The sequence below is a fragment of the Chiroxiphia lanceolata genome, assembly GCF_009829145.1.
Source record: "Chiroxiphia lanceolata isolate bChiLan1 chromosome W unlocalized genomic scaffold, bChiLan1.pri scaffold_44_arrow_ctg1, whole genome shotgun sequence".
NCBI classification, from domain to species: domain Eukaryota; kingdom Metazoa; phylum Chordata; class Aves; order Passeriformes; family Pipridae; genus Chiroxiphia; species Chiroxiphia lanceolata.
This window is the reverse complement of record NW_022476500.1, coordinates 361,201-378,227: the sequence shown is the minus strand read 5'-3', so window position 1 is coordinate 378,227 and position 17,027 is coordinate 361,201. Positions and strand designations below refer to the sequence as shown.

At 55.2% G+C, this 17,027-nt stretch overlaps 1 protein-coding gene and 1 long non-coding RNA gene across 2 annotated transcripts; one reads left to right on the top strand and one right to left on the bottom strand.

Moving 5' to 3' along the window:
- Positions 1-447: 447 nt before the first annotated feature.
- LOC116781362 (zinc finger protein 70-like) lies at positions 448-2,288 on the bottom strand. The gene is made up of 4 exons (XM_032677046.1): positions 2,204-2,288; positions 1,399-1,451; positions 1,079-1,203; positions 448-910 (listed from the first exon to the last, which is right to left on the bottom strand). Exons 1-4 carry the CDS (start codon positions 2,286-2,288, stop codon positions 448-450), a joined length of 726 nt encoding a protein of 241 aa, XP_032532937.1.
- A 5,862-nt stretch (positions 2,289-8,150) lies between these two features.
- Positions 8,151-14,669, top strand: LOC116781411. The gene is made up of 3 exons (XR_004354866.1): positions 8,151-8,324; positions 13,931-13,935; positions 14,658-14,669. It is a non-coding gene; the product is annotated as an uncharacterized LOC116781411 (long non-coding RNA).
- Positions 14,670-17,027: the final 2,358 nt, after the last annotated feature.

The window sequence follows — 17,027 nt, the reverse complement described above, 5'->3', positions numbered from 1 at the left end:
CAAACCTGCTTTACATGGCAACCAAACTGTTCTAAACTAAACACTACATAAATATATCTATAAACACTGATTATTCACTGTCCTTTCACTCTAATCTGCCCAAGGGCTGGATTAACAAGACCCTGGGTCACCTTCGCTGTCAGGGGGGTCATGACAGGGGCTGGACATGGAGGAAGCTTCTGGCAGCTGCTCACAGAACCCACCCCTGGAGCACCCCTGCTACCAAAACATGGTCATCCAGATCCAATACACTTCCTAGCATGGATCACCTGCAACGTGGGTCACCAGGTCTGTGCCCAGTATGGATCACCTGGAATGTGGGTCACCTGGTCTGTGCTCAACGTGGGTCCCTGTGGATCATCCAAGGGGGGTCCTCTGATGGTTGATGGAGTGGGAATAGTGGCCGAAGCTCTTCCTGCAGTCGGGGCACTCACAGAGCTTCTTCCCTTACCGATGGGTCCGTTGGTGTTGGGTCAAACTAGAGCTCTGGGTGAAGCTCTTCCCACACTCCCCACACTTGTAGGGCCTCTCCCTGGTGTGGATGCGCTGGTGGGTGACGAGGTGGGAGTTCTGGTTGAAGCTCTTCCCACAGTCGGTGCAGTGGAAGGGCCTCTCCCCCGTGTGTGTCCGCTGGTGCTGGAGAAGATGTGAGCTGCGCTGAAACCTCTTCCCACATTCCAAGCACTTGTAGAGCCATTCCTCAGTGTGGATGCGCTGGTGGGTGACAAGGTGGAGCCTCTGGCTGAAGCTGTTCCCACATTCCCCACACGTGTAGGGCCCTTCTCCAGTGTGGACGTGCTGGTGTTGGATCAGGTTAGAGCTGCTCCTGAAGCTCTTCCCACATTCCTCACACGTGTAAAGCCGTTCTCCAGTGTGGATGCGCTGGTGTCGAATCAGGTGCGAGCTGTACCTGAAGCTCCTCCCACATTCCCTACACTTGTAGGGCCATTCCCCGGTGTCGATGTGCTGGTGTTGGATCAGGTGGGAGCTGCCCCTGAACCTCCTCCCACATTCCCCAAACACGTAGGGCCGTTCCCCAGTGTGGATGTGCTGGTGTCAGATAATGTCAGAGTTGTGCCTGAAGCTCTTCCCACACTCCTGACACGTGTAGGGCCATTCCCCAGTGTGGATAAGCTGGTGTCGGATGAGGTTGGAGCGCTTCCCGAAGCTCTTCCCACATTCCAGGCACTGGAAGGGTTTCTCTCTGCTGGGAGGCTGCTCAGGGACCACCAGGTTGGAGCTCGGGCTCAAGCTCTGGCTGCCTTCCCGGCACAGGCTGGGAAGCTCCAGGTAGCACCCTGGGCTGGCTTTGGAGCCCCTCCTGCGGGGGGATCTCTGGGCCTTTTCCTCCCCGCTGCCTTCCTGCGTCAGGGAGCCCTTCAAAACGGCCTCTCCCACCAGGGTCTCACGGGGGAATTTGTCCTCTGCGCTCTCCGTTCTCAGCTCGGGGCCTGGGGCAGGAAGCAAGAAGGACAGGGAGGGGATTTGCCTCCGGCCCACAGGGAAGGCCAAGGACATCCCCCCAACTCCGGCCCTGGCAGGATGGCGGTGGCAGCGGGGTTGTCATGCAGCTGGAGGCCATGCTCGGCTGACAGAGCCAGCACAACACCCGCCCAAAGGGCCACTGACTTCCTCCTCACCTGCCTGGGGGGCCCAAGGCATCTTCCTCTTCCTCGCAGCCTCCTCCTCCATCTGCCCAAGCTCTGGGAAGCAGAAATCCTGATGGGGGGGAAAACAAGGGCTGAGCGCGTTGGCTTGGGGGTTCCTCCTGCTCAAGTCCATCTCTAGAACTCACTGGGCCTCCTGTGACCATAAACACCTCCAAAACACCGAGATTCAGCCCAGAAAAACCCAAACCACCGAGATTCAGGCAAAAAACCCCTCAGAAATAGCAAGAAGTCTGCCACCTTCCAAAAGTTGAGATTCAGCCAAGAAATAACACCAAAATATGACGATTACCCAAAAAATACCTCCCAGAAGTCCCCCATCTCTGGTCTCTCCCCTTTGGGGTTCGGAGGGTCTCCCCTGTCTGGGATGCTGGGGGTCCCACTTAGAGACTTGGGGTCCCAAGGGTCCCTTCTCCTCTGACTCTCGCCTTCAAGGTGCCGCGTTCCCAGACATTCCCCCTCTCCAGGTTTTCCACTTTGTTGTCCCGGGAATCCCAGGGGTCCCCACTGTCCAGGCTTCCCCTTCTCCACATTACTCATTTCAGGCTCCTGAGGGTCCCAGGGCTCCTCCCTCTTCATGGTCTCCCCTCCAGGCTGCCGGGGGTCCCCCAGCTCCAGCATCGCCCTGCTCCACCCTCCACACTTCGCCCTCCACACTCGGCAGCTCCTGGGCTCCCACACCCACCTCAGGCACTCCCGGGGGGCCCCAAAACTGCTGTGACCCCCCAGCTGGCACCGGGCTGACAATGGAGCTGGCAGGGCCTGACCCAGCAACACCAACCCCAACCACAGGGGGGACCCACATCCCCCCGCCCACTGCCAGGGCTCTGCCCCCAATCCAGCCTAGCACCCCCAAAAAACACCTCCTGCCCACCCCCAAGAGCACAGCCCTGCACAAGGGCCAGCTCTGCCCAAGGCAACCAAACAGCCCCACAGGCAGGGGGACACCAGAGGCTGCCCCAGGGCAACGAGAGCAGGGAGCGGATCGGGCCCCCTGACACGTGGGTGGGCTCTGAGTTCAGTCTGACCAGGGGCAATTTGGTACCAACAGCACAGTCCAAATGCTGGCTCAGCACAGGGGGCCTGAGTTCCCCCCTCTTCAGCTCTCGAGGCTCTCGCAGGTCCCCCCTCTCTCCAGCCTCCCCCCTCTCCAGGGATCAAGGCATGGGGGCACAGAGGGACTGCCATGGCAACCCCACTCCTGCTCTCCCCACTCCCGTTAGCCCCCCTCTCCCACCCCTTTCCCACTGGCCCCCAAACCCTGCTCCCCCCAGCTCCCTTTGGGGGTCCCACCCACTCTTTTCGCTTCCCTCACCACCCGACAGCAGCAGGAAGGGCAGGGACAGGGGCGGAGTAGCAACAGCAGGAGAACAATGGCCCCCCCCATCCCGTGGGTGAAGGGAAGGGTGAACTCATCCCAAATATACTGGGGGGAGCATGGGGGGTCAGGACATACTCAGGCTGCCAGCACAGATTTCCCTGCAAAGTCTGCAGTGAGTCAAGCTCTGGAGAGGAGATTGTGTCCCATGGATAGGATTGCAGAGGCTCCCTCAGGTCCTCAGCAGGAATCAGCAACCAGGAATAGACACAAAAGCCCCCCCCAAAGATTTCTGGGGGAGTGTCCTCTAGAGAGGGGACAGTGTCACCTGACCAGGGCAGGGCTGGCAAGTGGGAGGCTGCTCCAGGGCTCTGCAAGAGGCCTCGGGCTCTGCTCGGCCCCACCACTGGCTGGTAACAACACCCCCAGCTGCCCCCGGCCCTGGGCAGCTCTGCTGCCACAGGCTGTGCCCTCACCGTGGCCCTGCAATGGCCCTGCCTGTCCCTCACCCGGGGCCCTGCTCGTGGCCCTGTCCCTTGGCTCTCTCTCTGCCAGCTCACTGTGGGGCACACGGGCTGGGGGTCCCTCCCAAGCCCCCCGGGCAGCCGGCGTTGGCTGGGGAGATGTGAGGGCTGGGCCTGATCAGCACAGCCCCGGCCTCGTGCCCAGTGCCTCTTTCCTGACCCACACAAGAGCTTCCCGGCCACCCCAGGGCTCCCCTGCTGCTGACTCTGCTCCTGGCCCTGCCTTTGCTGCTCCCTTGGCTGGGGCAGCGGCTGCAGGGGGGGGATGGCAGCAGCTTCAGCTCCACGGCACTTCCTGGAGGGAGCTCAGCCCGGGGGGACGGGCAGGGACCTGATGGGGATGGACAGGGGCCCAGCAGGGACAGCCAGGGCCTGCAGGGGAAGGTACAGGGACAACCTGGCCCCCCACACGCCACCGCTGTCTCTGCTCCTCCTTGCAGGCTCCGTGGCCAGGCACAGTTTGTGTTCCTGGGTGCCCACCATCTCAGCACTTGCAGCCGCTCAAATCAGCGCCCGCAGCTCTGCAGCAAAGCCCCAGCTCACCTGGCACACAGGGGATGGAGACAGAACCTTCTCAGGGATGGGCACTCACAGCTTTGTCTTCTTCCCAACCACAGGGCTCTCCTTCCTCAGCAGCACCTCTGCCTTGCGCTTATTCTCAGCCTCACCTCAGGGACAGCTCTGGGCTCACCTCTGCGCCACTTCTCAGCCTCACCTCAGGGCCTGGGCTCAAGGACAGGATCCTGCAGGGGGGGGAAATGATGTGCAAGCTGAGGGCTGCCTGCTTGCACTGGCCTCTGGGCTTCCTTCTCCTTCTACAACCAGCCCACAATTTAGCCTGCTTTTCTAACACCACACATTTACAGACTAACCTTGGAGATAGATATGGACAGACATCTCCGTCACCCTGGGGATAGAGTCTCAAGCATGTGCTGCCATAGGAATGGGAATCAGAGAATCACAGAATCAGCCAGGTTGGAAAAGACCTCTGAGATCATCAAGTCCAACCCTTGATCCAACCCCGCCGTGCTTCCCAGACCATGGCACTGATGCCACATCCAGTCTCACCTTCAACACCTCCAGGGACGCTGACTCCAGCCCCTCCCTGCCCAGCCCATTCCAATGGCTGATTACTCTCTTGGGACAGACCAGTGCAGACCAGTACCTCCTCACTGCTCCCCAGATCTCTCCTGGAGCTGGGCCACGTTGTCATGGGATACCTGAGGCCCCCCTCAGTCCCCTCCCAGTACAGCCTAGTGTCCCCAGTACAGCCCACTGTGTTCCTGTCCCAGGGTGCCGGGTGATCCCTCTTTGAGAGGGTTGGAAGGTATTTGAGGGGGGGCGGCGGGAGATTTGGGGGGATCTGAGGGTGTTGGATGGGAATGTAGGGGGGTTTGGGGGGCTTTGGGTGCATTTGGGGGAGTTAAAAGGTCTTGGGGGCATTGGGGGGGTCAAAGGGATCTGCAGGGGCAGAGGATTAAATGGAAAAGGGGGGGTTGGAGGACATTTGAGGAGGTTAAAGGGGCCTGGGGAGGAGAGGAGTGGCAGTACCATGAGCAGGTGAGTCCTGAGACCACCCCTGGTGTCCCCAAGAACCTCTTGGTGTCCCCAATTCCCTCCTTAACACCCCAAGACAAAGCTGGTGCATCCATTTTTTCCAGGGCCTCCCCATGGCCCCAATTCCCCCCTTGACACCCCCAATTCCACTGTCCCCAAACCCCTCCCCACTGTCCGCAAACCCCACCCCAGATGTCCTCAATCCTCCATCTCACTCCAGGACCCCCCTGGACCCTCTGACCACAAAAACGCCCCCCCCACCCCCCCAACGCTCACAGAAAGGCCAAGGGCATCTGGGGACGCGGTGGGGACAGTTGGGGGTCTTTGGGGGACACTGGGTGATTACTGGGGGATACTGGGACACACTGGGGGGAACCAGGGGGAACTGGGAGGGACTGGGGGGTTACGGGGGATTACCAGGACACACGGGGGGAAACTGGCAGGTTACTGGGCGCTCTCTGGAGGATCACTGGGCCATACTGGGGGGCAGTGGGAGGTCACTGGGACACACTGGCTGGTCACTGTGGGGGTTACTGGGCCGTACTGAGAGTCACTGGGAGATCACTGGGCTATACTGGGGGCACTGGGATCCCCATAGCCGGATGAGGTACATCTCCCCCCCGCACTTTGGGGGGCACCCCCAGGACCCATCCCCTGGGGGCTGGGGACCCTCGGAACACACTGCTGGGCTTTAGGGGACCCCCGGGCCCCTCCCTGTGGGGTCTCTGTGTGCTGAGTGTTGGGGGTCTCTGGCGTTTGGGGGGGGTCACTGGGATCCCCTTTTCCTGGCGTTGGTTCGCCGGGCCGGCAAATACGCTGTGGCGGGAAAAGTAATGGCGGATCGCGCAGAGCCTCATGGGAGTTGCAGTTCTCTCATGAGTACTCCGCCGGTGCGCCTGCGCAGTGCAGCCAGGGCGTTGGTAGAGCCTCCCCCGCGCGGCTTTCAGGCCCCCGCGCTCTGACCCTCGGGAACCTCCGAACCCTCTTGCAAAACCCTCCCGAGCCCTCCAGCCTTTCCACCCACACCCGCGCTCCCCGCAGCCCCCGAGGGGATCCCCGCTCTCCCGCAGGCCCCGCCAGCTCACAGTGCAGCACGGAGCCAGCGCCATCTTTGCTTCCCGGAAGCAACCACGGCGCTCTGCGCGCGCAACGCCTTAACACAACCACCCCCCCCCCCCCCCCCTTTTCCGCCCTCTGCCCGCCGCGCTCCCGTCAGGAATGTTTGCACGGGCGGTGCCGCAGCACCCTCAGCCTGAACTGAACCTGGTTTTACCTCATGAAATCTTTGATCTCTGTTAGCCAAGCCCCTCTTTCCTTCCCCAACTGTCTTGTCCTTTTGGGGGGGGGGGGGGGGGAGGGAATCATAGCGGCCCTTTGCACTTGAGCGGCCTGAGGTTTCTACCAGAAAGGGCCAGTCCCCTTTCTCAGGGGCAGCTTCTTCCAACAGAACCCTTCCGGGGGGGGTGGGGGGGTGGAGATTCCTGCCTTGGCTGGGGACCCCCCAAGGTCAGTCCTGGAGGTTGAGAGCAGAGATCTCCCCACCAGCATTGGTCTGGGGGAGTTCCATCCATCTCTAATTAAGAATTCTTGCTTTTGTGCCAGCTTGAGTAGAATTGCTTCAACAATTGCTTTAGTGTAGAGCACTGTCCTATCTTATCCTGTACTCCTGGTAGTTTTAATGTTTCTATTGTGCAGTAAAAAAATTCTCATGAAGATCTTTTCTCTGATCATTTGGAACCCTAAATAACTCATTTCTATCAATAGATCTGATTTACCATCATTAAAAACTGGGGGACAAATGTGGTTCAGTCACAGCTCTGTAATTCCTCTAAACTGAAACTGTTGGCATGATCCAAGGCTGAGAATGGATCCAGCAGCCCCCACCACCCCACAGGAAGTTGGGAGCTCAGGGGGCCATCCCCCTTTCCCAGCCCCCCTGTGCCCAAAGACCCTCATAGGACCATCTGACCCACCGGACCACACCCCTTTTCCATAGTCCCCTCAATCCACAGCCCCCACCCCTGGATTACTCTGGGGGTCCCAACCCCCATTTTTCCCTTCTCTCACATCTTCCACATCATCCCCCCAGTCTCCAGCTCCCTCCAACTCAGTTTGGTGTCCCAGCATCCCAAAAAAGGGGTTAGGTGGGATCCAGGGTGGGCTCTGAGTATGTCTGGAGAGTTCTCTGGGGCCTGTAGAGAGATTTAGGGGGGTCCCAGTACCTTTCGGGGTGAGCTTGGTGCCTTTTAAGGGGCAGGTGTTCCACCAAGACCCTCCCAGAGGGGGTTGACACAGAGGGAACAAAGGGGAGTCCCCATTCCCGATCCACCCCAGGGCCAGTTCTGCCCCCACAAACTTGATTCCACCCCTTGGGATCCCCCAAAGCCTCTCCCCATTGCCCCCCAATAACTGAGACTGGGGAGAACTGGGAAGCTTTACTGAGATCACTGGGAGCAGCTGGGTGGAGGCAGAGTGACAGCAGGGGAGGGGGGACACACGACCCCCCCAAAATCCTCGCAGGGACGGGGAGGGTCCAGGCTGGGCCCGAGGCACCAGGGAGGAGCTGCAGCCACTGCCGGCTCAGGAACTCTGTGGGGAGAGAAAAGGGGGTGACACCGGGGTGGGGGGACAGGGGGGACACCGGGATACACCAAGACCCAAACTGGATCCAGTGGGACCAGAACTGGGGCAACGGGGATCATACTGGGAACACCTGGCAGCATGTTGGAGGCAACTGGGATATACTAGGAGTGGCTGGAACCACAGTAGGGGGGACTGGGAGCAACTGGAACCACACTGGGAGGAACTGGGATCATACAGGGAGCAACTGGGCCCTTGCTGGGGTCATACTGGGATCATATTGGGAGTGACTGCAATAATCCTGGGAGTGTGTGAGAGGGATTGCAGCCATACTGGGGATGAGTGGGATCAAACTGGCTTCATACTGGACGTGTCTGGAAGTCACTGGTATCATACTGGTGGCAACTGTGATTGTACTGGGATCATACTGGATCAGACTAGGATCATACTGGGAGCAACTGGTTCTATGCTAGGGGCAGCTGGGAACTATTAGGATCCCACTGGGAGGAAGTGGGAGCAACTGGGACCATGCTGGGCACAACTGGGATCATATTGGGAGCAACTGTGCCCACAGTGAAGGTGGCTGGGGTCATACTGGGAGTGACTGGGAACATTCTGAGGGCAGCTGGGACCATGTTGGCGCAACTGGGATATACTGGGAGCAAGTGGGATCATGCTGTAATTGACTGGGATCATACTGGGAGGCACTAAGACCCCACTGGGGGTGACTGGGAGTGGCTGTGAGCAACTGGGATCATACTGGAAGCTACTGGGAGCATTCAGGAGTGAATGGGACTACACTGGGGGCAACTGGGATATACTAGGAGAGACCAGGAGTGACTGGGATCATATTGGGACTGCCTGGGAGTGTACTGGGAGTGACTGGGAGCATGCTGAGGTCAGCTGGGATATACTGGGAGAGACTGGGAGTGACAGGGATCCTACTGGGAGGGACTGGAACTCTAGTAGGGTGACTGGGAGCAAGTGGGACCCTGCTGGGGGCAAATGGGTTTATCCTGGGAGTGCCAGGGAATGTCTGGGTTCATCCTGGGTGTGACTGCCACCATATAGGGGGTCACTGGGATCATACTGGAGTCATACTGGGAGAGACTGGGAGAGACTGGAACTACAGTGGGATGCCTGGGAGCAACTGGGACCATGCAGGGGGTAAGTTGGATCCTACTAGGAGAGACTGGGATCATACTGGGACTGACTGGGAGCATGTTGGAGGCAACTGGGATAATACTGGGAGTGGCTGGGAGTGGCTGCGATTATACTGGGAGTGACTGGAACCATAGTAGGGGTGAATGGGAGCAACTGGAACCACACTGGGGGGCAACTGGGATCCTACTAGGAGCAGCTGGGCCCCTGCTGGGGTCATACTGGGATCATACTGGGAGTGACAGCAATAATACTGGGGGAGTGTGAGAGTGACTGCAGCCATACTGGAGATGAGTGGGATCAAACTGGCTTCGTACTGGAAGTGTCTGGAAGTTACTGGGATCATACTGGGATCAACTGGGACTATGGAGAGGGCAAATGGCATCCTCCAGGGAGTGACTGGAAATGACTGGGGCCATACTGGACTCAGACTGGGAGTCCCTGAGAGTGAAAGGAACCATCCTGGGGGAGTGACTGGGAGCAACTGGGACCACCTTGGGGGCAACTGGGATCCTATTGGGAGTGACTGGGAATGACTGGGATCATACTGGGAGTGACCAGCACCATACTGGAATTATAGTGGGAGTGGCTGTAAGGGAGCAGGATCTAAGTGGGAGTGACTGGAACTACACAGAGGGGATTTGGGAGCCAGTGGGGCCATGCTGGAAGCCAACTGGGAACATCCTTGGAACAACTGGGATCCTGCTGGAAGCAACTGGGAGTAACTGGGAGTGACAGGGTGCATGCTGGAGGCAACTGGCATAAACTGGGAGTGACTGGGATCATCCTGATGGAAACTGGAACCATCCTGGGGCAAGTGGAAGTAACTGGGTGTGACTATGTGTCCTGGTTAGAACAACTGGGACCAATTCATCACTGGATGGGTGTAGCCCAAAACTGCGTATTCTCTAGCCTTCCATGCCATTTTTCCCAGAAACTGTTGTCAGTAGAGGCCTGCGAGGTGGGGGGGGATGTTCCTGAGCACCCTCATACCCTTTTATGGAATGAGCATCCTCATACCCTTTTATGGAATTCCCCGCTCTGAGGGAAGGACTAAACATCCTTTTATGGAATTTCCTGCTCTGAGGGGAGAACTGAACATTCTTGTCTGAACTGGAGAGTATATAAACCTGGAGTTTCGGAACCTTTTTACCACTCGTGGGATCCAGAGGAGGACTGCAGCTCGTCGCTCTCAACCTGCAGCTCATCACCACCCTCGGCCGGACTACAATCACCACTTTTGGCTGGACTGCAGCAGCTCTCCCACCAGCAGGTTTTCCCCCTCTCCCTTTGCTTTGGACTCAAGGGGGGGCCCAGGTAGCACCGCTTTGTTTGTGCCCCGGGGTGCTGGGCTGTACATTTGGGCTTTGTGGGTTAGTGCCTGTTGCTTGTCTGTGTGGTCGTATTTATTGTATTATTTTATTAAATTGTTATTCTGACTTGTAATCTCTCTTTGAGTTGGCTTGGTTTCCTCTGCTGGTTAACTTTTAAACCAGCACACTATGAGCATGCTGAGAGCAACTGGGATATACTGGGAGTGTCCGCAACCATACTGGGGGTGACTGGGACCACATAGGGAGCGACTTGGACCATGCTGGGGGCAACTGGGAGCAAGTGGGAGTGACTGGATCTACAGTGGGGCAACTGGGATTGACTGGGAGCATGCTGGGGGAAGACTGGGATCATACTTGGATTGACTGGATCTATGCTGGAGGCAACTGGGAGAAACTGGGACCGTGCAGGGGGCAACTGCAATCGTACAGGGATCAGACTAGGATCATACTGGGAGCAATTGGGATCACACTGGGAGGAACTGGGAGCTACTGGGACCATGCTGGAGACAACTGTGAGCAACTGGGATCACACTGGGAGGAACTGGGAGCTACTGGGACCCTGCTGGCCACAACTGGGATCATATTGGGAGCAACTGGGCCCACAGTGAAGGTGGCTGGGGTCATACTGGGAGTGACTGGGAGCATTCTGAGGGCAGCTGGGACCATGTTGGCACAACTCATCACTGGTTGCCAAAGTCATCACATACCTAAAATAAACCTGAAACTCTGCTTTTCAGTTAACCTGCTGTCTTGCAGTCAAATTTTCAGACAGTGCAATTACAAACTACTAGAAAAGGATCAAAACTGCATTCAGCAGGTGTTTTGGGGAAAAAATCCTAAAATTTCCTGGTGTTGCCAATCAAAACAGCTGTTTAAATTACACTTCTGTGAATCCCAAAAATTCAATGGGATTGAACAAGCTCTTGGTAGAAGACAACCTGCTGGCATATCTAAGTTGTCTTTGGATTTGCTGCAACATTAGAAAACAGACATTAACTTGGAACTGGCAAAATCAGCATGAAAAATCTAATAGACTAACGTGGGAGTTGGTTGTTTTGAGGAAAACAAAATTTCCTGATCTTCAGTTGATATTGCCAAAATGACAAATTTAACTATTAACAACAGTATCTCTGATGTATTTTGGAGTTCAAGCCATCCATCAAAGTGTTTACTGGCAACAATGGGAATGCTAATCCTGATTTTCAGTCAGATAGTTTATTCATTGTTCTAACTAAATATACTTGGAATTATGTTTGGCCTTAATACTGCTAAAAAGCCATACAGATTCTCTGCCCGTAAAATAAGGGACTGGGAAAAACACTATGACCACTTCTCTCCCCATAGCACCCAGGGGCATACACAAGAGACCCATGTGTGGGCTTGTGAAGGTTGCACTGACAAATATTAATTAGGTATTTTACGTAGAGAGTCTCTTCACTGGGTAGCAAAATAAATCTTCTGGGAGGAAAATTGTGATTTTCCACAGAAACTTTTCTTGTCAGGTTCCAGTGACAATGCCTAATTAACATCCATTTATATCCCAACCATTACTGACCTTTCACTGGACTTTGTTAACTACTGAGACAAATATTCGAGACCTCTGTGTTCTTTTTTCACCTTTTAAAATTAGTTTCCAACAGAAGGAGCTGCAAAAACATCCTACAGTTTTCATCAAAAACTTTAAAGTCAAAAAAGGACTATGAAATTACAGGACAAATCTTAAAACTTTTTCTTCATTCTCTTTTCTGGCAGGCCAAGATAACAACACTTGTAAAGTGTTCTGCTGTGTGTTCCCTCATCATTTCTTACTTGGTCATCTTGACCTTGTTTATCTGTCCGTCTGCACACACCTTTGGAAGCAACCCTACAACAACCCTACAGCCCGAAAGAGACAGAACACTCTTCATCAGCAGAATCCATCCCAAGAGGGAATTGCCCTCCCACCCTCCCACCTTCTATATTGGACAGAGAGACTGGTTTTCTTGCTCCTGCCCCTGCCTTGCCACAACTTGGCATGGCAGGAGTTAGCTTGTGGAATCAGAGGAGGGAAGTCCTCAGATGGTAATACTGAAACTACCCAGGAGGATGTCAGCAGAGCCATGTCTTACATGACACTGTGTGCAACCGCTTATGGGATGAGCTTCTACACACAGGAAACAAGCAGAGGCACAGGTGTACACACGAACAAAGGTACAGGGCAGTGCACAGGGAGGTTCTTGCACAGCTTCACACTGAAATACGTGTGTGCATATATACACATGTACAAACGCTGCAACAAAACACAGCCGTGTATCTGTGCACACTGAAGGACAGCGTTCAAGGCCAGGGGGAACGAGGCTCCGAGCCTTCGGCTGCAGGTGTCGGGGGGTTGGAACTGGATGATCTTCAAGGTCCCTTCCCACTCGCCCCATCCCGCGGCTCTGTGACACACGTCCATGGCCCCGGGACACCCCGCGGTGCCCCTGCCCAGCCGTGTCCCCACACACACGGACACAGCCCGTGCACAGGGCCTGTCCCGCGGCCCCCCCGCCGCTCCCGCCCCTCCCGAGGCGGCGGCCGGGCCGCGCAGGGCCCAGGCGGGGCGGCCCCGGCGGGTGCCCCGGGGCGGGCACTCCCCGTCCTGCTGCGCTCAGGGAGGCGGGGGCGCTTCGGCTTCGCCTCGCCCAAGGAGCGGCTCGGGCGGCGGTGCCTCACGGTCGCTCCCGGCCCCGGCAGCGGCGGCAGCGCTCCCCGCCGACCCGGCACCCCCGGCCGGCTCCGGCCCGGCAGGAAGGGCCGCGGGGAGCAGGACGCGCTCTCCCGGCGGCGATCCCGGAGCTCCCGTCCCCTGCGCTGCCTGGCAGCGGGGACCGGGGGCCTTCGGGGCCGCTCGGGAGCGCGGCTGTTCCGCACACGAAGACGCTTTTCTCCCTCAGCGCGTCCCGTGTAACAACTGCTGGGCTTGCACCGCCTGTGCCAGGGGTAGAACCATCCCCGTAAGGTCACTTGATCTGATCTGTCACAAACGCCGTGAAAACATGGAACAAAAGCGTTCTCACAGCACTGACTGTCCCCCTGGACTCAGCACTGGAGAGGCCACACGTCAAGTTCTGCGTCCAGTTCTGGACCCCTCAGTTTAGGAAGGACATTGAGGTGCTGCAGCAGGTCCAGAGAAGGGCAACAGAGCTGGTGAAGGATCTGCAGTGCATGTCCTGTGAGGAGCGGCTGAGGGAGCTGGGGGGGTTTAAGCTGCAGAAAAGGAGGCTCAGGGGAGACCTTGTCACTCTCTACAACCACCTTAAAGGAGGTGGCAGGACAACAAGTGACAGGACAACAGGACACAGTCTTAAGCTGTGCCAGGGGAGGTTTCGGGTGGACATGAGGAAGAATTTCTTAACTGAAAGCGTGATTAGACGTGGGAATGGACTGCCCAAGGAGGTGGTCGAGTCACTGTCCTTGGAGGTGTTTAACAAACAACTAGATGTGGCACTTGATGCCATGGTCTGGTTGACATGGTGGTGTTGGGTCATAGGTTGGGCTTGATGATCTCAGAGGTCTTTTCCAACCTAATTAATTCTGTGATTCTGTTAACTGGGATATACTGGGAACAAATGGGATCATGCCAGAGGTGACTGGGATCATACTGGGAGGCACTAGGACCCCACTGGGAGTGACTGGGAGTGACTGGGAGCAACTGGGATCATGGTGGAAGCTACTGGGAGCAATCAGGAGTGAATGGGACCACACTGGGGGCAACTGGGATATAGTAGGAGAGACCAAGAGTGACTGGGATCATATTGGGACTGACAGGGAGTGTACTGGGAGTGACTGGGAGCAGGCTGAGGTCAACTGGGACATACTGGAAGAGACTGGGAGTGACAGGGATCATACTGGAAGGTACTGGAGTCATAGTAGGGGGGTGAAGGGGAGCAACTGGAACCACGCTGGGGAAGTGAGATCATACTGGGAACAGGTGGGCCTGCGCTGGGGTCATCCTGGGATCATACTGGGGGTGACCAGACTCATACTGGGATCATACTGGGAGAAACTTGGACCGTAAAGGGGGCAACTGAGAATGACTGGATCTGCAGTGGGGCAACTGGGATTGACTGGGAGCATGCTGGGGGAAGACTGGGATCATACTTGGATTGACAGGGTCTATGCTGGAGGCAACTGGGAGCAACTGGGACTGTGCAGGGGGAACTGCAATCATATTGGGATGATACTGGGATCATACTGGGATCCCCACAGTCCCCCAAACACCCCCTAAACCCATTCAGAGTCCACTAAGGACCCCACCAATCCCCTTTTTGGGGGGGACATCTCTGGGCACTGGTGGTGCTGGGAGCCCCCCCGGCTGCGGGCGAGGAGCTCTCGGGTGAGTGGGGGGTGGGAAAGAGGAGGTCTGTGGGAAAAGGGGGGTCAGAGTGAATAAAGGGGTGGTGGGACCCCAGATTGAGTGGGAGGGCAGTGGGACTCCCCAGAAGTGGAGGGGGAGGGATCTGAGGTTTGGGAGATGACAGGAAATGGGTGGGAGAGATCAGAAGAGTGGGGAAAGGGGAGGGTGGGAACCCCAAATTGAACATGAGAGGGCTGGGGAGTGGGAGATGATGTGGAAGGGGTGGGGGAGTGTGGGAACAAGTGGAGTCACTCTGCACCTGCACTGAGTTAGTGGGAATCCAAAGGGAGGATCTACAGTTGTTCTGGTTCCCAAAGCTTTTACACTTCCTCCCAGTAATGATTTAATGGGATTGACTCCCAAAGCAGAAGTTAAAAGTGTCTTCTTGATTGTCCTTGGTGTTGTTCTTCCAGCTCTCACTGACTCCTGTCTGTGCCAGTGTGCCAACCTGCCAGGGGTGAAGGTGCTGCGCTCCAACGCAGAGGGAGTGTCCCTGAAAGGCTGCAACTCTGAGGACCCATCAGGCCTTCAAGCTAATCTGGAAGGTAAGAAGCTTTTGCCTTGTGAATCTGTGCCAACTGAAGCCTGTGTTTGTCCATTTCTATGGCCCAGAAAAGGTCCAGCTGGGGTTTGTCCAAGCCTGAGAAGGGCCCACAAGGGCTGCCCTGAGTCTGTGACCATCTCAGCCCGAAATGCCCTTGTCCTCCTCCAATTCACACAGCTCTGAGGCAGCACCAGTGTGGAGCTGCTGTGTTCCTGACTGTTTTTCCTCACAGAACTCCCTTCTGTGTGTGTTCCAGGTGCCAACCTGAAAGGAGTGGCCATGGAGGGCAGTCAGATGACAGGAATTAACCTCTGAGTTGCAACGCTGAGAAACGTCAAACTAAAGAACTGTAACCTCGGGGGAGCAACGTTGGCAGCTGGTAATTGGGGGCATTGCTAGCTTTTGGCTGAGCTCTCCAGCTTCAGACTCCAATGGAGTTCAGGTAAATGGACTTCCAGTAAAGCTTTGAAGAGAGTTCTGGGTGCATTCCATTGACACTTCTTTTTCTTTTCCCCTTCCCAATTGGGACCTATCAGGTTGTGACCTCCAGGAAGCCAATTTGAGGGGCTCTGATGTGAAAGGAGCCGTCTTTGAAGAGATGCTGACCCCTGTTACGACCCGCCCCAGGAAAAGGGGGGGAGGGGGTAACTCAGGTTTTTATCAATAATTCCCTTGGGGTGGATTAAAGTGAAACGACACTAAATAATCGGTGTCTGAAAACATATACTGGCAAGGTTTATTTTAACAATTCTGTATCAACAGGCATGCTAGCAGTTTGGGTGCTGTCATACAACAATGTGATACAGAGATAACCTTTGGGGGGCGAAGAAAATGCATAGGGGAGAGAAAAAAAAACCCAGGATGACAGTAAGGGAAAGTAAGAGAAAGAAAAGCTGAGGGTGGACAGATGTATATAGTCACCGCCCACGTGGTCCAACGATGCTTCCATGTCTGAAGTGGTGGCCTTGATCCGCTGGGGGTGAAGGAAGGAAGCCCCCACACTCCAAGAAGTTGTGAGTTATATCCATGGTCAGTGTCACAGGCCGTGCCTCGAGCCTCCAAACATCTCCCGGGTCTGTACTGAGGGTTTTTTTTGTGCTTTGCCTGGTTCTCGCCTTTCCAAATTAGCAGAGGGAGGGAGGGGCCTGGTTGTTCAGCAGAGGTATCAGCTGGGCTTCTTGCCTTTTCAGGATTTCACACCTTCAGCACTGGAGGGAGGGAGGGGCCCAATTGCTCATCAGAGGTATCATGCAAGTCAAAAGCCTGTAAAAGTCTCCTAGAATGCATAAATCATTAACCATTTCAGTCTCTGACACCACCCCGTGATTTATGCATTCAATAATTTTTCTTTTTTTGTTGTTCGCTGTGAATCTTCTTTGTGGGCGGTGCCTTTCGTATAGTGGACAGAAAGAGAGAAGAGTAAAGAAAAGGAAGAGATAGCCCCAAGGCACTGCAATTCTCCTCTCTCAAAAAAAACTTTATAATAAAATAGTAAGCTAATTTGTATTAACTACTCTCTCTCCACCCCGTGAGTAATCAGGGTGAGTAATAGGCTACAATCAAATTCCTTAACATTAATAAGGTTACAAACATATACACATACTTGAAATTATACATCAAAAAACATTGAGTTACATGGGAGCTGGTAAAAGGCTTTCTTATGTTCTCTTTGGGCCTAAATTTAGTTCTATTTGTTAAATTTAACCAAATATGAAATTCAATGCCTTTCAAGGCAGAAGGCTAATGTATATAATACATATTTGTATGATTTCAAATATGCATGAATACTTGTACTAACTCCCAGGTTATATTTCATTGAGTTTAGATATTTAAAAAGACAAAATACACTTGGCAAAAATTAAACTAACAATACATCTCAGAAAAACTACACAAACAAGTTAACAATTCTTAATACAAGTAATTTTGGGAGTAGGGGAACACAAACACAATGTTTATGGTAGGTT